The sequence below is a fragment of the Entelurus aequoreus genome, linkage group LG24 (genome assembly GCF_033978785.1).
Source record: "Entelurus aequoreus isolate RoL-2023_Sb linkage group LG24, RoL_Eaeq_v1.1, whole genome shotgun sequence".
NCBI classification, from domain to species: domain Eukaryota; kingdom Metazoa; phylum Chordata; class Actinopteri; order Syngnathiformes; family Syngnathidae; genus Entelurus; species Entelurus aequoreus.
This window is the reverse complement of record NC_084754.1, coordinates 36,280,413-36,299,138: the sequence shown is the minus strand read 5'-3', so window position 1 is coordinate 36,299,138 and position 18,726 is coordinate 36,280,413. Positions and strand designations below refer to the sequence as shown.

The following is an 18,726-nucleotide window of genomic DNA, read 5'->3' as shown; positions in this document are numbered from 1 at the left end:
TCTCTGGGATCACTACCGCCCTCTACCACCAGGAGGCCGGATTACTGCGAGCCTCAACCAGTACGTCTTTTGCAGCAGATTTATGAATGCTCAGCACAAGAAATACGTTACACACATACAGTTTTTGACAAAATACACTGTACATTATATACCTCAGCTAACTAAACTATGCCATAGTTTAGTTAGCTGATATAATTCATATAGCAATACAGTCTCACTGCACAGCAGCTCAGCAGTTAGCCGAGTCATTGTGCACAATCCATGTTGAGGCACAAATCAGTGACGTGCCTCATCTGGCTGCTGATCACCGCACCGTCTCTTCTCAGTATTTGAACGGCAAATGTGAAAATAAAAATAAAAATAATCTAAAACTGGTGAAGTTAAATGGAAAATAACTTTAGTATAATCACTGGATACATATAACAATTTAATTATTATTTTTTTCTTTTTACATTTTTTTTCTTTCCATGACGGCAGGTGAGGCCCCGCCTCCCCTGCCTCTAGTGACGGCACGCCACTGTCATCACCCTATTTCTTACTTAAATTCCACCTGCAATTTTACCACAAATTTTAAATGTCTTTAAATCCACGTTGAGCCAACACAATGTAGTGTACTTTATAAATGGCAGTGGCATGGCCACCCTACTCACTACATTTAAAATACAAACACAGAAAATGCAATTAAATAAATCAACTTGTGTAGTATTTGAATATATTGGTATTACACAAAACAAAGGTATAAATAGGACAAGTTGATTTAAAAAAAACAAAAAAAACTTTCATACAAAATATACTGTATAAGTTTGGGGTACACAGTCTATCTGGTAGTCCTCGGTCTGGAAAACTACTGAGTTATGGCGAATCATGATTTTTATTTAGCATGTGACCGATTAGTGGTGATTCGACCACAAGTTTAATTTATTTGTTTCAATCATGAACCTGTGATCCTCAGTGTAAACCTAAGTCCTGCAGTTAAAAAGAGAAGCGTCCCTGGGTGGGCTTGAACCACCAACCTTTCGGTTAACAGCCGAACGCGCTAACCAATTGCGCCACAGAGACATAGTGAGTCTCAAGGTTAAAGGGAAGTGGAGCGTTGCGTGCCTTGCAGTTCTTTCCATCGATGACATATTTTCAGAACTATGATAACAGGACATCTGCTGTTTGGATTGTGCGTTGCCCTGCTAGGTCGACAAATTCGGATTGCGCCACAGAGTCACGTGATGATGCCCCTCTGATATTTATGGCCGAAAGTCCATTGACATGCTAGAACTGTCTTTTGAATGTCAAATGTAAACTTAGCTAACTCATGGAGCATGGTATCCAAGGATCCCTTGTGGTGTCTGGTAAACTAGCTCAGTCTCTTCATATTCATGGACAGTCAATGTTTACCTTAGTCTAACATTTCAAGTTTTAACTGTGGATGTTAATCTGACTTCCTGTCCCCAGTAAAACGGGCCTGGTGACCACAGCCTGGGACCGCCTCTATTTCTTCACGCTGGGGGGGAACCTCATGTGCCAGCCCCGGGGGGCTGTGGCCGGGGGCATGGTGCTGGACCTGGACAACAGTTCCGTCATGGCCATCGAGTGTGAAGACCGACACTACTGTTTCCAAATCACATCGCCATCGGGAAAAGCGTAGGCACATTCGTGTACACTCTACAACAACAGATTCTGTATAACACCTGTTCTTTTTCTTGTTTTGTTAACGACCAGGTCCATGATTCTACAAGCAGAGAGCAAAAAGGAATATGAAGAAGTGAGTTTGTTTTAGTTACCTTCTGTTTGCTTAGCAAGATTAACAATGTGTGGACAGCCTGGGGACATTTCAGTGTTGTGTTGAATAAGTGAACACTGTCAGTTGATTTTAATTTTTAAAAACATTACAAATTGCAGATTTCTCAAAATGAGAACCGTTGTAAATTTAAATTTCAATCCTATGTCTATAACATAAACTGATGGAATCATTTATAGTCATATGTCAACTGTCCTACATTTTTTTCCCATTCAAAGCATGCAGCAGAATGTTTCACCTTTTACTTTGATCCCCTGCTGATTTCCGAACTTTATCCCCATACCAAGACATGAACTGTCCAGAATGTTCATGCTAGATTTCTTTTAGAGAGCGTGGCAAAATTTCAACAAAAAAATCCAAGATTACATTAAATACAAGTATAAGGTTATTTGTATTTGATTGAAGGAAACAAATCAAATAGTTACTTTTGATACCCTACTAACCAGAAACAATGCTGACCCTCACAAACTGGTTTTGATCCGAGTCATTCCGAATCACAGTTGGACAAAGGAAATAATCTCTTCCATTCAAACCTCTCTACCACCATGGGAAAGACCAAAGAGCTTATAATCTTCTACGCCTGCAGAAGACTAAACATGGAGAGATAGTGACAGTTGGGAGGGAGGGACTATCTCATCTTGGTGGTTTTGGACATGTCCGTCCGGCCTGTCAAAGCAAGTCTGAGACTCTATGTTTCTTCCTCAGTGGATTTGCACTGTCAACAACATCTCCAGACAGATCTACCTGACCGACAACCCAGAGGTAAAGAACATGGCGTGTGTTTCTTCCTCATACAATGACATCACATTTACTGTTTGTCTTGGGGCTTTTTCCAGAATACACAACTGTTCTGTCCACAAACTCTTGTCTTTGACTTCTTTGTGTCCAGGCCGTGGCTATCCGCTTGAACCAAACTGCCATCCAGGCCGTCACGCCCATCACCAGCTTTGAGAAGAGGCAGGAAGGCTCACCTGACCCTGACAGGTCAGCTACATTACCCATTGATGCCATTCATATGTCACACTTGTCTTGACATGAACCCTAAATGGAAGCTAATGCTAACAGTTTACAAGGGTTGTTTACTTGCCCTTAGCATTATATGGTGGACTAATATTATCACATCCTTTAAATGACAACACCATCTTTTTCACAAACTTGGTGAGTTTATATGCTCTGTAGAGCGTTGGTGGTATATTGGTTAGCATAGCAGCCTTCAACCAGTTGGCCCTGGTTTGATTCCTGGCCAATGCATTGCTCTTTAAAGGGGAACTGCACTGCTTTTGGAATTTTGACTATCATTCACAATCCCTATATGAGTCAAGAACATATTTGTCTTTCTTTTTTATGCCTTCTAATTTGTAATATACAGCAAGCTTGAGGTGGCAAACAATGAAGCTAATGGGAGTCATCCATTGAGCCCATAAGGCCCTCTAAAAACCACCAACCATCCATTTACATGTCCTGACCTGAATATTGACCAAGGATTAGCAATATTGTTATGATAAGCCTTAACACAGAGGAACTACTTTTAGCGACGCCGTGATCACAGACAGGAATCTAGGTATTGACATACTGAAGTGGTGAGCTGCTGTATCACCTCTGAGTTGGTTAAAGTTCATTCTAAATCAGTGGTTCTCAATTTTGATTCACCAGGTGCCATCTCAGAAAACATTTGCTCTCCACATAGTGACCAACATTAAAATACAGTAGCGTCGTGAATTATATTCATATAGCACTTTTCTCTAGTGACTCAAAGCACGTTACATAGTGAAACCCATTGTCTCAGTTACATTTAAACCAGTGTGAGTGGCACTGGGAGCAGGTGAGTAAAGTATCTTGCCCAAAGACACGGCAGTGACTAGGATGGCGGAAGCAGGGATACAACCTAGAACTCTCAAGTTGCTGGTTTGGTCACTCTATCAACCAAGCTACGCCGTCACCGTAGTCGGCCAAATTTGTGCAGGAAAGTGTTTTATTCTACACAGATGACCACATTATAGCATCTTTGGTGATATTTGTTAGCATCTAAGGATGCAAACAAACTTATCCTATTTCTCATTAGCGTCACGATCACAGCAGCACTCATGTCAATCAAATATGTTACTTAGCGATGTAAGACTAAGTCCAACTTTGTCTTTAACTGATTAATGTTTAATTTGTGGACCCCTCAAATGTAAAGATGATGTTCCTCCAATCTTTTCTTCTCTAAATACCGTAAGTGTCAAGTGAAGTGAGGTAGCAGTAACCTCTTGGTGATGATAGATGGTTTAAATCCATCCATCAATCCATTTTCTACCGCTTGTCCTATGGGGTCATGGAGGGTGCTGGAGCCTATCCCAACTGCACACAGGCGGAAGGCGGGGTACACCTTGGACAAGTCGCCACCTCATCGCAGGGCCAACACAGATAGACAGACAACATTCACACACTAGGGCCAATTTTTAGTGTTGCCAATCAACCTATTCCCAGGTGCATGTTTGTTTGTTTTTTAAACTTATCTTAAGAGTGTAAAAAATCCACTCCATCCCATTTTAAATATTTTTTCCATTACCCCTTTTTATTTGCCTCTAAATCTTTTTAAATAAGCCTAAATATGCACTGATTCAGGTAAATAAACAGTAGGCTAATGTGGCTTAGACCATCGCCTGAAACCCAGAAGTGCCAGGGTGTGCCTCTCTGTCACGTGACTGCAAACAACGTAATATTAAGGAGTGGGACAGGAGGACACAAACGTTAGCAACACTAGCATAGCTATGTTAACTACAATGCTAACATTACACTCACATTTGAACAACATCATGCAAGGTTAGCATATTCATTGAAGCAAAACAAAATGATCAAAGATATAGCTTACACATCTGTAGCTAACTGACGGATAGTTGGCGAAGCTCCAGGCTTTAGTTTAAAACATATAGTGAACCCTTCCAATTTTATTAGAAAGCTCATTTATATAAGTGTGGGTCAGAGGCAGTGTTAGTTGTATGAAAAAGAAGGTTTTCATCGACGTCATGAAAAGCTGCAAATTCAAAAGGGAGCCTTTGAAGGAGATGATGTATTTTATCATGTTTGGTGCTCATGAAGAGGCTGTAGACCAGGGGTGCCCACAATTTTTCTGCAGGTGATCTACTTTTCAATTGACCAAGTCAATATATAATTTATATGTGTTTATTTATGAAAGAGACGTTTTTGTTAACAAGTTAAAGCTGTTTAATGATAATACAAGCATGTTTAACACATATAGATTCCTTTCTTTCATGAAGACAAGAATATAAGTTAGTGTATTACCTGATTCTGATGACTTGCATTGATTGGAATCAGACAGTAGTGATGATAACGTCCACATTTTCTAATGGAGGAGAAAAAAAAGTCCTCCTTTCTGTCCAATACCACATGAAAGTGGTTGGTTTTTGGCATCTTATTTGTCCAGCTTCCATACTTCTTTTTATACACTTTACAAGAAATACATTGACGGCAAACTCTGTAGCTTGCTAAGTTGTGCACGCCAGCTTTCTGAAAATCTTATTTTGTTAGCGCAGGCAGGATGGAGCAGCCCTTTAATTGCGAAGACAGAAACTGTACAGTCGGTCCTTAGAGTTTTGACAGCAGGTACGGCACGAGAGTCTGTTGAAATAAAAATAGTTTCTCGCCTTCCTGTCTGTCATTTTTTATTAATAATGATCTGACAACAGCCACCGCCATCTCACATGACCCTCGGGTGCCGTGAATGTCAATCAAGTGACGTCTTGGTGAAGATTGATGATCGCTAATTTTTAGGACAATTTTTTTAATACCTGGCTGGCGGTCGACTGACACACCCTCCGCCATCGACCGGTAGCTCGCGATCGACGTAATGGGCACCCCTGATGTACAAGGTCTTTAATGTTCAATGTTCCGTACAATTTAATGTTAATGTTATGTTGACAGCACATTTCGGATGATGTTAATAGTAAAAGTGGACTTCATTGTGTTTTTTTGCTCTAGTTGTAGCAGGCTGTGCATGACCAAAGATTGTATATCTATAGCAGGGGTGGGCAATTAATTTTCACCGGGGGCCGCATAAGCAACCCGAGCACTGCTGGAGGGCCACACGACAATATTTCAATTAAATTTTGCTCAATATTATTTTTGATATACCGTAAGATAAATAATAATGATGATAATAATAATAATAATTAATAATAATAATTTAATTTAACCTAACTTAACTTTATACAAAAGCAGATTGCTTTTGATGGTCACTTTATCCTGCATTATCCAACATTTTTCCCCATCAGATTTGGACAACCATCTGTTGTTAAAAATAGTTTTTAATCATATTTATTTTATATTGTTTTTTATATTGGTTTTATATGTAATTGTTTTTTCTTTTTATTCAGTCATTGGTGGAGCTAAGGATAATATTTGAATATTGTTTGTAATATTGTTGTGCAGCACTTTGGAAACATTTTGTTGTTTAAATGTGCTATATAAATAAAGTGGATTGGATTGTCACACCTGCCAGCTTGTCCCAACACGCATTTACCTCTGTGAACAAGTCATTACCTGTGGTTGTCTCTTTAATTGACTGCATCAGAGCTCTCATCCAAAGTTAGCGAAAAACAGTCCATGTCTCCGGGCATTATCAGCGCAACAAAGTCCAATAAGCACTCCTAAATAAACTCTCCGTCAGAAAACGCCTTACTTTTTCTGGCGCTTTTGTGAGAAATGACGAAACTTGTCCTGACGGCTGCATCTCTGGGGGTGTGAAATATGGCACAAAGTCCTTGTTGGGTTTGCAGTTTTACCATCAACGCATCAGCCTCCCTTGCGCGCGCTTCATCAGACACATTCCGGTATTTTCCCTCGTGTTTCTTCGTGTAGTGGCGATTAAAATGATATTCAAACACAGCAACCTGTGTACCACACATTAAGCACACGGCTTTACCATTAATTTATGTAAAGAAATACTTGGCAGTCCATGTCTTGTTGGAAACACGCCATTCCTCATCAACTTTTCTTTTCTTAGCGTCTCATCACTTGTCTCTATGCACCTTCACTCACAGGTTCCCTCCGGACATACGGCATAAATAACACATTTCAAAATAAAAGCAGCACAGTTGTATTGCGCGCACGACATAGATGTTTTTTAAACTTTATTTTGTAATTTGTAATTGCGCCGTTCAATTCACTCACAATCGCACACGCGCATACGTCCACACGGAAGTAATACAAATAACGCTTTTCAAAACAAAAGCAGCACCGTTGTATTGCACACTCGACATAGATACTTTTTAAAATTTATTTTGTAATTTATGATTGGCCTGACGCGGGCCGGACAGGGACGCGCAAAGGGCCGGATGCGGCCCGCGGGCCGTACAATGCCCAGGTCTGATCTATAGGATGATCTACCGCATGGTGATGTTATGTAACGGCGTGGCGCGGTTGGGAGAGTGGCTGTGCCAGCAACCTGATCCCCACCTTCTACCAACCTCGTCATGTCTGTTGTGTCCTTGAGCAAGACACTTCACCCTTGCTCCTGATGGGTCGTGGTTAGGGCCTTGCATGGCAGCTCCCGCCATCAGTGTGTGTGAATGGGTGAATGTGGAAATACTGTCAAAGTGCTCTGAGTACCTTGAAGGTAGAAAAGCGCTATACAAGTATAACCCATTTAAAAAGTACCAAATGTGGCCTTCTTACTGTCTGTTTCCCGAAAGATAAATTGTCAAATATTTAAAAACATTGCTTGCTGATTTTAGCAGTGCAGTTGTTGCCATGACAACTCCATCACGCGGAACTTGATCTTCCCTTGTTCCTGCAGAGCAAAACCAGGAGGCGTCTACACCACCAGTGCCGTGTCCCAGAAGACGGGAGCCGCCCCGGAACCAGAAGACCTGATCGCCCCCGGGACGCCCATCCAGTTTGACATCGTGCTGCCCGCCTCTGAATTCCAGGATCAGAACAGAGTGGACGGGAGGTGAGTGCTTGTTTTCTCCCTGACTAATAGGCTTCATTATGTCATTTCCAGGAGGACTCGCCACTCCTAATGGATCAGTAATCATTATGTTTGCTTCCTTCCTCCCCGCCAGGCGCACAAATCCATTTGGAGAAAGCGATGACGACTGTTCCGGTGAAAGCGACGGTAACAGTTTCCCTCCTGTCTTTTTTTTAATCGATCCCTCCGATGTTTCCGTATGTTTTTCCCCGTACTTCCTGTCGAGCCTAAGCGTTGTTTGCTGCGCGCGCAGACGCCCTATTGCAGCAGGTGTTTGCCGTGCGCTTCCTGGGCTCCATGGCGGTGCGCTGCGGCGACAACCAGGAGGTGATCTACGAGGCCATGAGGCAGGTGCTGGCCGCCCGAGCCATACACAACATCTTCAGGACCACCGAGTCCCACCTCATGGTCACCAGCAGCTGTCTCAGGTAAAGACAGAAAGACTTGGTGCAGAGAAAGGATCCAGGTTTTAAATAATATCTCTACTTAACTTATTCTAGGATCAATGTTTATTCAAAGGCTAAAGTTTAGTTTGTCTTTCCTGTTTTTATAGGCTGATTGACCCTCAGACTCAGGTGACAAGAATAAGTGTAAGTTCCTTCAAGCACTCGCAACACTTTAGTTTTACTGGGGGTTAGGATAAGGGTGAGGGTTTTGGTTAGTGCTAAGTTTAGGGTTACAGCTTGCCTTAGAGGGGAGGGGTCTTTTTCAGGTCAGACTCCCAAACTGATCCAGAAGAAGCAGAGACCCCCTACTAAAATTGTGATTGTGTTTTGCAATTAACTGGGCCTAAAGATACCTTTTTATAGTGCAAATAATGTGTGTGTATGTATATATATATTAAGTTAAAGTACCAATGATTGTCACACACACACTAAGTGTGGTGAAATGTGTCCTCTGCATTTGACCCATCCCCTTGTTCACCCCCTGGGAGGTGAGTGGAGCAGTGGGCAGCAGCGGTGGCCGCACCTGGGAATCATTTTTGGTGATTTAACCCCCAATTCCAACCCTCGATGCTGAGTGCCGAGCAGGGAGGTAATGGGTCCCATTTTTATAGTCTTTGGTATGACTCGGCCAGGGTTTGAACTCACAACCTACCCATCTCAGGGCGGACACTCTAACCACTAGGCCACTGAGTAGTATATACATACACATATATATATATATACAAATATATATATATACATATACATACACATATACATATACATACATAAACATATACACATATATATATATATATATATATATATACACATACACACATATATATATATACATACACATATATACATATACATATATATATATATATATATATATATATATATACACACACACACATATGTGTGTATATATATATACATGTATATATATACATATACACATATATATATGTATGTATGTATATACATATGTGTATATATATATATATATATATATATATATATATATATATATATATATGTGTGTGTATATATATATATGTATATACATATATATACAAATGTCATGCTAATCGCTATAATAATCACTAGCTGCTAATTGCTAGCTAGCTTGCAATGCTCTAATTGCAAGCTGGCAACGAGCACTTCAATCATTAGCTGGTAACTGGCACGCTAATCGCTATTTGACAACTGACACGCTAATTGCTAGTTGGCCACTGGCGCACTAATCATGCTAATCTCTAGCTTACGACTAGCACACTGATCACTAGCTGACAACTAACATGCTAATCGCTAGCTGGCAACTGCCTCGCTCATTGTTAGCTAAAAATTGGAGCACTAATGCCAACATGAGGACAATAATGTCATGATTCATGTTGTTTTCATTTCTTAACTACACCACAATGTATGGGATCAACGTGTATTTAAGGACATGTGGAAAGATTGCAGGGGAATATACAAAAAGTCACTTCAACAAATAATTTCACGACCCCCCCCCCCCCTGCAGTACCTCTGCCAACCCCCTGGGGGCAACAGACCCCCGGTTGCAGAGCTCTGCTTCTGAGTTCAGTAAAGACTATGTTTGGTTTGGAAAGCGTGTGTGTGAACGAGCGTCACTCAATCAAAGGTGTTTCAGTTTCAGTTGCGGGAGGTGTGTCAGTTTGCGGCTCACCAGGAGAACAGCAGGCTGATGGGCTTCGTGGTGGAGGGTCGAGACTGGAGCGACGGCGGCCAAGACGGCGAGCCTTCATTTAGCGCCTTCGTCTTTGAGAGCAACACAGAGGGCGAGAAGGTGCAAGTCTTGAAAGATGTCCTACATAAAAGTGCTGGAATGTGAAGAGAATCTTTCTTGCAGATCTGTTACACCATGAGTCTCGCTAAGGACATCACAGAAGCCAAGAAGGTGACTTTTTTTTTATCCACGTGCTCTTTCAAACTCTACACTCACTATTTGGCCACAAGAATAATTAAAACACATGCGTTAGCCAGTAATGTAACCCAGGTCAACTGCTTGGAAGACAGTTATGCTCACCACTATACCACCAACGCTATGTGCTACAACTTTTCTTAGTACCATTGTGTTTGCTTGCCTGTTTTCTCATATCAAAACAATGTATTCTTTATTTTGAGGATATTTTTCTAAAATTATTACTTTTTTCTCGATTTTTTTTAAACACATTTTTTTCTAAAATATGACTCTTTTTTTAATGTAAAACCATTTTTCTGATTACAATTTATTTTTCTAAAATCATTAGTTTTTGTACTGTAACATTTATATTTTAAAATTATAACCTCTTTTTACACTGTCGTGACTTTTTCTCGCAATACAAACAATATTGTTTTAAAACCCTTTTTTTTGTCGCAATATTAAGAAGTTTTTCTGGCAACAATACAACAGTGATGACTGGACTCTGTAGGAGGAGCCAGTCTTCTATGCTGGTCTGCTCCATGTTAGCCACGCCCATATTGCCATATAAGGAAAAGAGGCAGCTGTGGAATGTTGCAGACTGGCCTTCTCCTCACTCTTTCCCTTTGTACTCACAGCGTTGGTGGTATAGTGGTGAGCATAGCTGCCTTCCAAGCAGTTGACCCGGGTTCGATTCCCGGCCAACGCAGTCCTTTTCGCATAAATTACACTTTTCTCGATCAGTTTTACACAAAAAAATTAACATTAATGAGCGTCTTCATGTTTTTGGATTCATTAAAGAGTGTTGTTTTTTTGTACCTTGCAGGACCCTGTAGCGCTGGCCCAGATCATGAAGAACATGCCGCTGACCAACGACGGCAAATTCCTGCTGCTGGAACCTGAGAGCAGCGACGCTGCCGACGGGGACGCACTAGAGGACCTGGAATCTGAGGCCTAGAGGCAGAAACTCAACCGGGACCAATCCAGGAATGAATGAAGGTCTGATCATAATGTTTGTTGACCGCGGAACTGCAACATGCTCGCTCATAATCATAAACATAAACGGCAGAAACATAAATGTCATAAAAAGCTGTGAGGGCTCAAGTTCTAAAGTTCTGCTTCTCACTTTCATTTTCATGCAAAATTGGCTCAACTGGAGTTTCATGAAGGATTCACTTGGTCCTTTTTAGCAAATGAATTGTTTGGAATGTAGCGTTTACCGTAATTCCTCCAATAGTGGCCCCCAGGAAAATCAATCATTGGCCAAAAAATAAACGTCATGTCAAATCTCTGCCGCACTTTCAATGAGTGACAAGGGCAAGATGTAAAACCAAATGAATATTAGCATTCATTTGTGAAAATAACACGTATAAATAATGAATGTTGTCTTATTATTGCAACTGTATCCTTTAAAAATGACACCTTTTGCAATATATTTTCAGTAAAAAGATCACTTTCCTTTGTAAAATTATGCCTTAATGCTTAGAAAATTACAGCATTATTTCTCAAACAATATGATTTCATTCTTTTAAAGTTGTTACTTGTGAAGTAACATTTAATGTCAGTATAATCAGGACTTTCCCCCTAATATGACGTAATTCTTATGAAATGATACTTCTATTAAAAGATGACGTAATATCAGGCATTCAGGACACGTCCTCGGTGGTTTATTTGAAGTGACAAAGACAAATGATGACGTGACAAATATGAAAATATACTTGGTGGCAGAACATTTTCTCTCAATATACGATCTTTGGTCATGCACAGCTGAACCCGCTCCGTTGTCGGTACGATATTGTCATGTCAGTTAAAGTAGAAGGTTGGGAGTTCAAATCCATGTTGAAGTCAAGTTTCTAAACTGATGTTTTAATGATGTTGATATTGTTTAATATTCTTAAAGGGGAAGTGCACTTTCTGGGCAATTTTGCCTATCGTTCACAATCATTATGAAAGACTACGATAGATGTATTTTTCCTAATGCATTTTAAATATTAAATAAGCGTAAATAAAAGTCAGCTTACAGCGGAGCCAATGGGAGGTCCATTATTCCGCCCATAAAATCCAATAACTAACTATTCAAAAAGCGCCAACAATACTCCATTTACATTTGGAGACTTGAATATTAACAAGTATTAGTGATATTGTTATTATAAGCGCTAACACAGATGCACTATTTATAGTGGTGACGTGATCACTTCCTGTGTGTCTATGTTTACATCATCGAGTGGTCTGCTGTTTCCTTGCTTTCTTGCTCCCTGTAAATTTATTGTAGATCATAAATCATGCATCTCACCTGAACAGTAGATGGCTGAGGATATAATCTGACAAGTTGGGACACTTTGACAGCCGTAGCAGACGTTGAACTGGCGAGAACCACACGAAAAGTACCTTTACCCCCGCCTCCCACCCCGTTTATTTGCGAGGATTATGAGTAATTTTTCATCTAAATGGGAATTTATGAACATCCTAGCAGTCCAATGACAGCAGACATTTTACAGTAAGTGATGTTTTATGTTTGTTGGCTCTAATAAAGTCTGCAGCGAGTAATAATCAGTGATGAAGAAAAAAAAGCAAACATTGAGATGCGTTTTTGAAATTAATGCTTTGTGTATGCTCAAAATGATCAAAATAGGTATATATTAAATATTCTAAATGTTACTTACATCATGTATATAAAACCCTAATGGAGATGTTTGGATGTTTTTTTAAAGGGTTTATAGGCAGAATTGAAAGGCTCCTATAGGCTCCATTGTAAGCAGACTTTTATTTACGTTTAATATTTAGAATGCATGGGGGGAAAAAAATCCATCCGCCGTCATGATTGTGAACGATAGACAACATTCCAAAAAAAGTGCACTTCCCCTTTAAGTTCAGCATAGTAATTGAAAAAGTGTTCATTGTAATATTGTTTATCTGGTGCTGAGTTACACATGATTTCAGCCTTTCAAAGCTCCTCTTGAACTTCCATTTTTTGACCTCTGTATTTGTCAAATCCTAGTTACGGCCCTGTCATGTCGTTATTCTCATCAAATCATACAATTGGATTTAATCACAATATGACTTTTCCCCTTCATCATATAATTTTTCTAATTGATACAATACAACTTCCTTTCCCTGTAATGTTACAAATTATTTTGTAAATTTAGGAATATTTCCCATAGTACTTTTAAAATGAAATTTTGTCTGACAATAATGCTTCTTTTTGCTTGTAAACAAAGTCATTTTTATATATATAATTTCCAACTGTTTTCCTATGATATGAATACTAAGGATTTATGTATGTCAGTACTGCAGTTGCCACAGCAAGAGGAAATACGGTAACGCTTGTATGTTTTCGCAATGTTGCTGCCACCGTGTGGACGGCAGAAGCATTGCATGCTGTCTCAGCAGCGTCAACCTAGTAGTAAGAAACACTCCAGTTTACAGACTTTTGAAGTCCTATCAGCAGACCTCAGATCAGCTCAACAAAGTCTTCACTGACACTTCTTGGTAAGGAAAGATGTCATTTGCTTAGGTTTACATTTAATATATATTTTTGTAGCTTTTCTTTTCTTATGCATTTACATTTTCATCTTTAATGAACGTTTTGCACTCTAAAGGGATGATGTGTGTTGTTGTTTGAATAGTAGTTCTTTTTGAAGGCTTGAGATTGCACTAATGAAAACATTCCATCAGCATTGCATGATCAGCATCAGGCAAAGGAAATCACCACTAATTGTGTTGTTTGTGTGTATGTACCAACATCAACAAGTACAGTATGTTCCATTGTAATTAGTCATGTGACTCACAGCAAACATACAAATAAACGCATGGGATCTTTAATAATTAATGTTTCTTTGTCTCCTCATTCATGTTCAAATACTATATGTGACCTTTGTTGTGTGTGTGTGTGTGTGTGTGTGTGTGTGTGTGTGTGTGTGTGTGTGTGTGTGTGTGTGTGTGTGTGTGGACGTGATAAAGGGTGATAAAAAAATAGTTGAAAATATATTAATTGTAAAAAGAGTTACTAAAGTTAAGAAAACAAATATATCTCATCGAGAGAATGCCAAGAGTGTGCAAGGCAGTAATCAGAGCAAAAGGTGGCTATTTTGAAGAAACTAGAATATAAAACATGTTTTCAGTTATTTCCCCTTTTTTTGTTAAGTACATAAATCAACATGTGTTCATTCATAGTTTTGATGCCTTCAGTGAATATACAGTCGTGGTCAAAAGTTTACATACACTTGTAAAGAACATAATGTCATGGCTGTCTTGAGTTTCCAATCGTTTTTACAACTATTATTTTTTGCGATAGTGATTGGAGCACATACTTGTCACAAAACAAATTCATGAAGTTTGGTTCTTTTATGAATTTATTATGGTTCTACTGAAAATGTAACCAAATCAGCTGGGTCAAAATCAGTAATGTAAAGCAGTACAATACAGCAATGTTAATATTTGCTTACATGTCCCTTGGCAAGTTTCACTGCAATAAGGCGCTTTTGGTAGCCACCCACAAGCTTCTGGTTGAATGTTTGACCACTCCTCTTGACAAAATTGGTGCAGTTCAGCTAAATGTGTTGGTTTTCTGACATGGACTTGTTTCTTCTGCATTGTCCACAGTCAGGACTTTGGGAAGGCCATTTTAAAACATTAATTTTAGCCTGATTTAGCCATTCCTCTACCACTTTTGACGTGTGTTTGGGGTCATTGTCCTGTTGGAACACCCAACTGGGCCCAAAACTCAACCTCCGGGCTGATGATTTTAGGTTGTCCTGAAGAATTTGGAGGTAATCCTCCTTTTTCATTGTCCCATTTACTCTCTGTAAAGCACCAATTCTTTGGCAGCAAAACAGGCCCAGCGCGTAATACTAAGACCACCATGCTTGACAATAGGAATGGTGTTCCTGGGATAGGCCTCACCTACATTTTTTTGTTTTATATGACATCACATGGACAAAGACAAACGTATATATATATATATATATATATATATATATATATATATATATATATATATATATATATATATATATATATATATATATATATATATATATATATATCAATCAGAATCAGAATAGTTTTATTGCCATTGTTTGAGAACGGGTTCACAAACTAGGAATTTTTCTTGGTGCAATCGTGCAACATAAAACACATATAACACATATTTGGTAATAAAAAGAGCTGTAACTGAGCTATCAGATCTTGTTATAGACTTAGAAGGAATTCAAGGAGCTACTGTTAGGAGTTATTGTTCATGTGCCTGATGGCCGAGGGGAAAAAACTGTTCAGGTGGCGGGAGGTGTGGGTCTGGATGGAGCGTAGTCTCCTGCCTGAGGGGAGAGAGGAGAATAGTGTGTGTCCAGGGTGAGAAGAGTCAGCTGTGATCCGACCCACACGCCTCCTGGTCCTGGAGGAGAACAAGTCCTGGAGGGATTGGAGCTTGCAGCCAATCACCTTCTCAGCAGCACGTACGATGCGCTGCAGTCGATGCTTATCCTGGACTGTGGCGCCGGGGAACCACACTGTGATGGAGGAGGTCAGGATGGACTCGATGATGGCTGAGTAAAACTGCACCAGCATCTCGGTCGGCACCTTAAGTTTCTTCAGCTGCCGCAGGAAGTGCATCCTCTGCTGGGCCTTCTTGATGAGGGAGCTAATGGTCGGCTCCCACTTGAGGTCTTGGGTGATGGTGGTGCCCAAGAAACGGAAGGAGTCCACAATGGGGACGGGGGTGGAAGGGTCAATCAGGGTGAGGGGGGATGGTGGGGCTGTGACTTTCCTGAAGTTGATGATCATCTCCACTGTTTTCTGGGCGTTCAGCTCCAGGTTGTTGAGGCTGCACCAGGACGTCAGCCGGTCCACCTCTCTCCTGTAGGCGGACATATATGATGTAGATGTAGATGGATATATACATATATCCATCTTCTTCTTCTTATTCGAGGTCGGGTCGTGGGGGCAGCAGCCTAAGCAGGGAAGCCCAGACTTCCCTCTCCCCAGCCACTTCGTCCAGCTCCTCCCGGGGGATCCTGAGGCGTTCCTAGGCCAGCCGGGAGAGATAGTCTTCCCAACATGTCCTGGGTCTTCCCCGTGGCCTTCTACCGGTCGGACGTGCCCAAAAGGCCTCCCTAGGGCGGCGTTCGGGTGGCATCCTGACCGGATGCCCGAACCACCTCATCTGGCTCCTCTCGATGTGGAGGAGCAGTGGCTTTACTTTGAGCTCCTCCCGGATGACAGAGCTTCTCACCCTATCTCTAAGGGAGAGTCCCGCCACCCGGCGGAGGAAACTCATTTCGGCCGCTTGTACCCGTGATCTTGTCCTTTCGGTCATAACCCAAAGCTCATGACCATAGGTGAGGATGGGAACGTAGATCGACCGGTAAATTGAGAGCTTTGCCTTCCGGCTCAGCTCCTTCCTCACCACAATGGATCGATACAGCGTCCGCATAACTGAAGACGCCGCACCGATCCGCCTGTCGATCTCACGATCCACTCTTCCCTCACTCGTGAACAAGACTCCGAGGTACTTGAACTCCTCCAACTCGTAGATGGCACTCCACTCTTTTCCGGGCGAGAACCATGAACTCGGACTTGGAGGTGCTGATTCTCATCACAGTCGCTTCACACTCAGCTGCGAACCGATCCAGTGAGAGCTGAAGATTTTGGTCAGATGAAGCCATCAAGACCACATCATCTGCAAAAAGCAGATACCTAATCCTGCAGTCACCAAACCAGATCCCCTCAACGCCCTGACTGCGCCTAGAAATTCTGTCCATAAAATTTATGAACAGAATCGTGACAAAGGGCAGCCTTGGTGGAGTCCAACCCTCACTGGAAACGGATCCGACTTACTGCCGGCAATGCGGACCAAGCTCTGACACTGATCATACAGGGAGCGGACCGCCACAATCAGACAGTCCGACACCCCATACTTTCTGAACACTCCCCTACAGTTTCTCAGTACACGGTCAAATGCCTTCTCAAAGTCCACAAAGCACATGTAGACTGGTTGGGCAAACTCCCATGCACCCTCAAGGACCATGCCGAGAGTATAGAGCTGGTCCACAGTTCCACGACCAGGACGAAAACCACACTGTTCCTCCTGAATCTGAGGTTCGACTATCCAGCATAGCCTCCTGTCAAGTACACCTGAATAGACCTCACCAGGAAGGCTGAGGAGTGTGATCCCACGATAGTTGGAACACACCCTCCGGTTCCCCTTCTTAAAGAGAGGAACCACCACCCCGGTCTGCCAATCGAGAGGTACCGCCCCCGATGTCCACGCGATGTTGCAGAGTGTTGTCAACCAAGACAGCTCCACAGCATCCAGAGCCTTAAGGAACTCCGGGCGGATCTCATCCACCCCAGGGGCCTTGTCACCGAGGAGCTTTTTAACTACCTCGGCAACCTCAGCCCCAGAAATAGGAGAGCCCGCCACAGATTCCCCAGGCACTGATTCCTCATAGGAAGACGTGTTGGTAGGATTGAGGAGGTCTTCGAAGTATTCCCTCTAACGATCCACAACATCCGCAGTCGAGGTCAGCAGAACACCATCCCCACCATACACGGTGTTGACAGTGCACTGCTTCCCCTTCCTGAGGCGCCGGATGGTGGTCCAGAATCGCTTCGAAGCCGCCTGCAAATTGTTTTCCATGGCTTCCTCGAACTCCTCCCATGTCTGAGTTTTTGCCTCCGCGACCACTGAAGCCGCACACCGCTTGGCCTGTCGGTACCTGTCTGCTGCCTCCTGAGTCCTATAAGCCAAAATAACCCGACAGGACTCTTTCTTCATCTTGACGGCATCCCCCAGCGGGTTCTAGGATTACCGCCACGACAGGCACCAACCACCTTGCAGCCACAGCTCGAATTGGCTGCCTCAACAATAGAGGTACCAGAACATCGTCCACTGGACTCAATGTCCAGCGCCTCCCTTGTGACATGTTCAAAGTTCTTCCGCAGGCGGGAATTGAAACTCTCTCTGACAGGAGACTCTGCTAGGCGTTCCCAGCAGACCCTCACAATGCGTTTGGGCCTGCCAGGTCTGTCCAGCATCCTCCCCCACCATCGCAGCCAACTCACCACCAGGTGGTGATCAGTAGAAAGCCCCTCTCTTCACCGAAGTGTCCAAAACATGGGACCACAAATCCGATGACATAACTACAAAGTCGATCATGGAACTGCGGCCTAGGGTGTCCTGGTGCCAAGTGCACATATGGACACCCTTATGTTTGAACATGGTGTTTGTTATGGACAATCTGTGACGAGCACAAAAGTCCAATAACAAAACACCACTCTGGTTCAGATCTGGGCGGCCATTCTTCCCAATCACGCCTCTCCAGGTTTCACTGTTGTTGCCAATATGAGCGTTGAAGTCCCCCAGTAGAACGAGGGAATCACCCGGGGGAGCACTCTCCAGTACTCCCTCGAGTGAATCCAAAAAGGGTGGGTACTCTGAGCTGCCGTTTGGCGCGTAAGCACAAACAACAGTCAGTACCCGTCCCCCCCACCCGAAGGCGGAGGGAAGCTACCCTCTCATCCACTGGGTTGAACTCCAACGTGCAGGCTTTAAGCCGGGGGGCAACAAGAATTGCCACCCCAGCCCGTCGCCTCTCACTGCTGGCAACGCCAG

At 42.2% G+C, this 18,726-nt stretch overlaps 2 protein-coding genes and 2 non-coding genes across 4 annotated transcripts in view; 2 read left to right on the top strand and 2 right to left on the bottom strand.

Moving 5' to 3' along the window:
- Positions 1–13,940, top strand: part of appl2 (adaptor protein, phosphotyrosine interaction, PH domain and leucine zipper containing 2) — a 34,414-nt gene extending 20,474 nt beyond the window's left edge. The window contains exons 11-21 of the mRNA XM_062035500.1: positions 1,447–1,635; positions 1,714–1,756; positions 2,498–2,554; positions 2,682–2,776; positions 7,590–7,745; positions 7,858–7,910; positions 8,017–8,191; positions 8,317–8,353; positions 9,846–10,001; positions 10,065–10,112; positions 10,942–13,940. Coding sequence (XP_061891484.1) covers positions 1,447–1,635; positions 1,714–1,756; positions 2,498–2,554; positions 2,682–2,776; positions 7,590–7,745; positions 7,858–7,910; positions 8,017–8,191; positions 8,317–8,353; positions 9,846–10,001; positions 10,065–10,112; positions 10,942–11,073 — 1,141 coding nt within the window. The 3' untranslated portion in view covers positions 11,074–13,940. The remainder of the gene's footprint in view (positions 1–1,446; positions 1,636–1,713; positions 1,757–2,497; positions 2,555–2,681; positions 2,777–7,589; positions 7,746–7,857; positions 7,911–8,016; positions 8,192–8,316; positions 8,354–9,845; positions 10,002–10,064; positions 10,113–10,941) is intronic.
- Positions 986–1,059, bottom strand: trnan-guu (transfer RNA asparagine (anticodon GUU)). Its single transcript has one exon. It is a non-coding gene; the product is annotated as a tRNA-Asn (tRNA).
- trnag-ucc (transfer RNA glycine (anticodon UCC)) lies at positions 10,753–10,824 on the top strand. The gene has a single exon. It is a non-coding gene; the product is annotated as a tRNA-Gly (tRNA).
- A 1,210-nt stretch (positions 13,941–15,150) lies between the features above and the next one.
- Positions 15,151–18,726, bottom strand: part of LOC133641629 (gamma-tubulin complex component 6-like) — an 80,509-nt gene continuing 76,933 nt past the window's right edge. The window contains exon 26 of the mRNA XM_062035497.1: positions 15,151–15,969. The gene's annotated coding sequence lies outside the window, so the exon portion shown is untranslated. The remainder of the gene's footprint in view (positions 15,970–18,726) is intronic.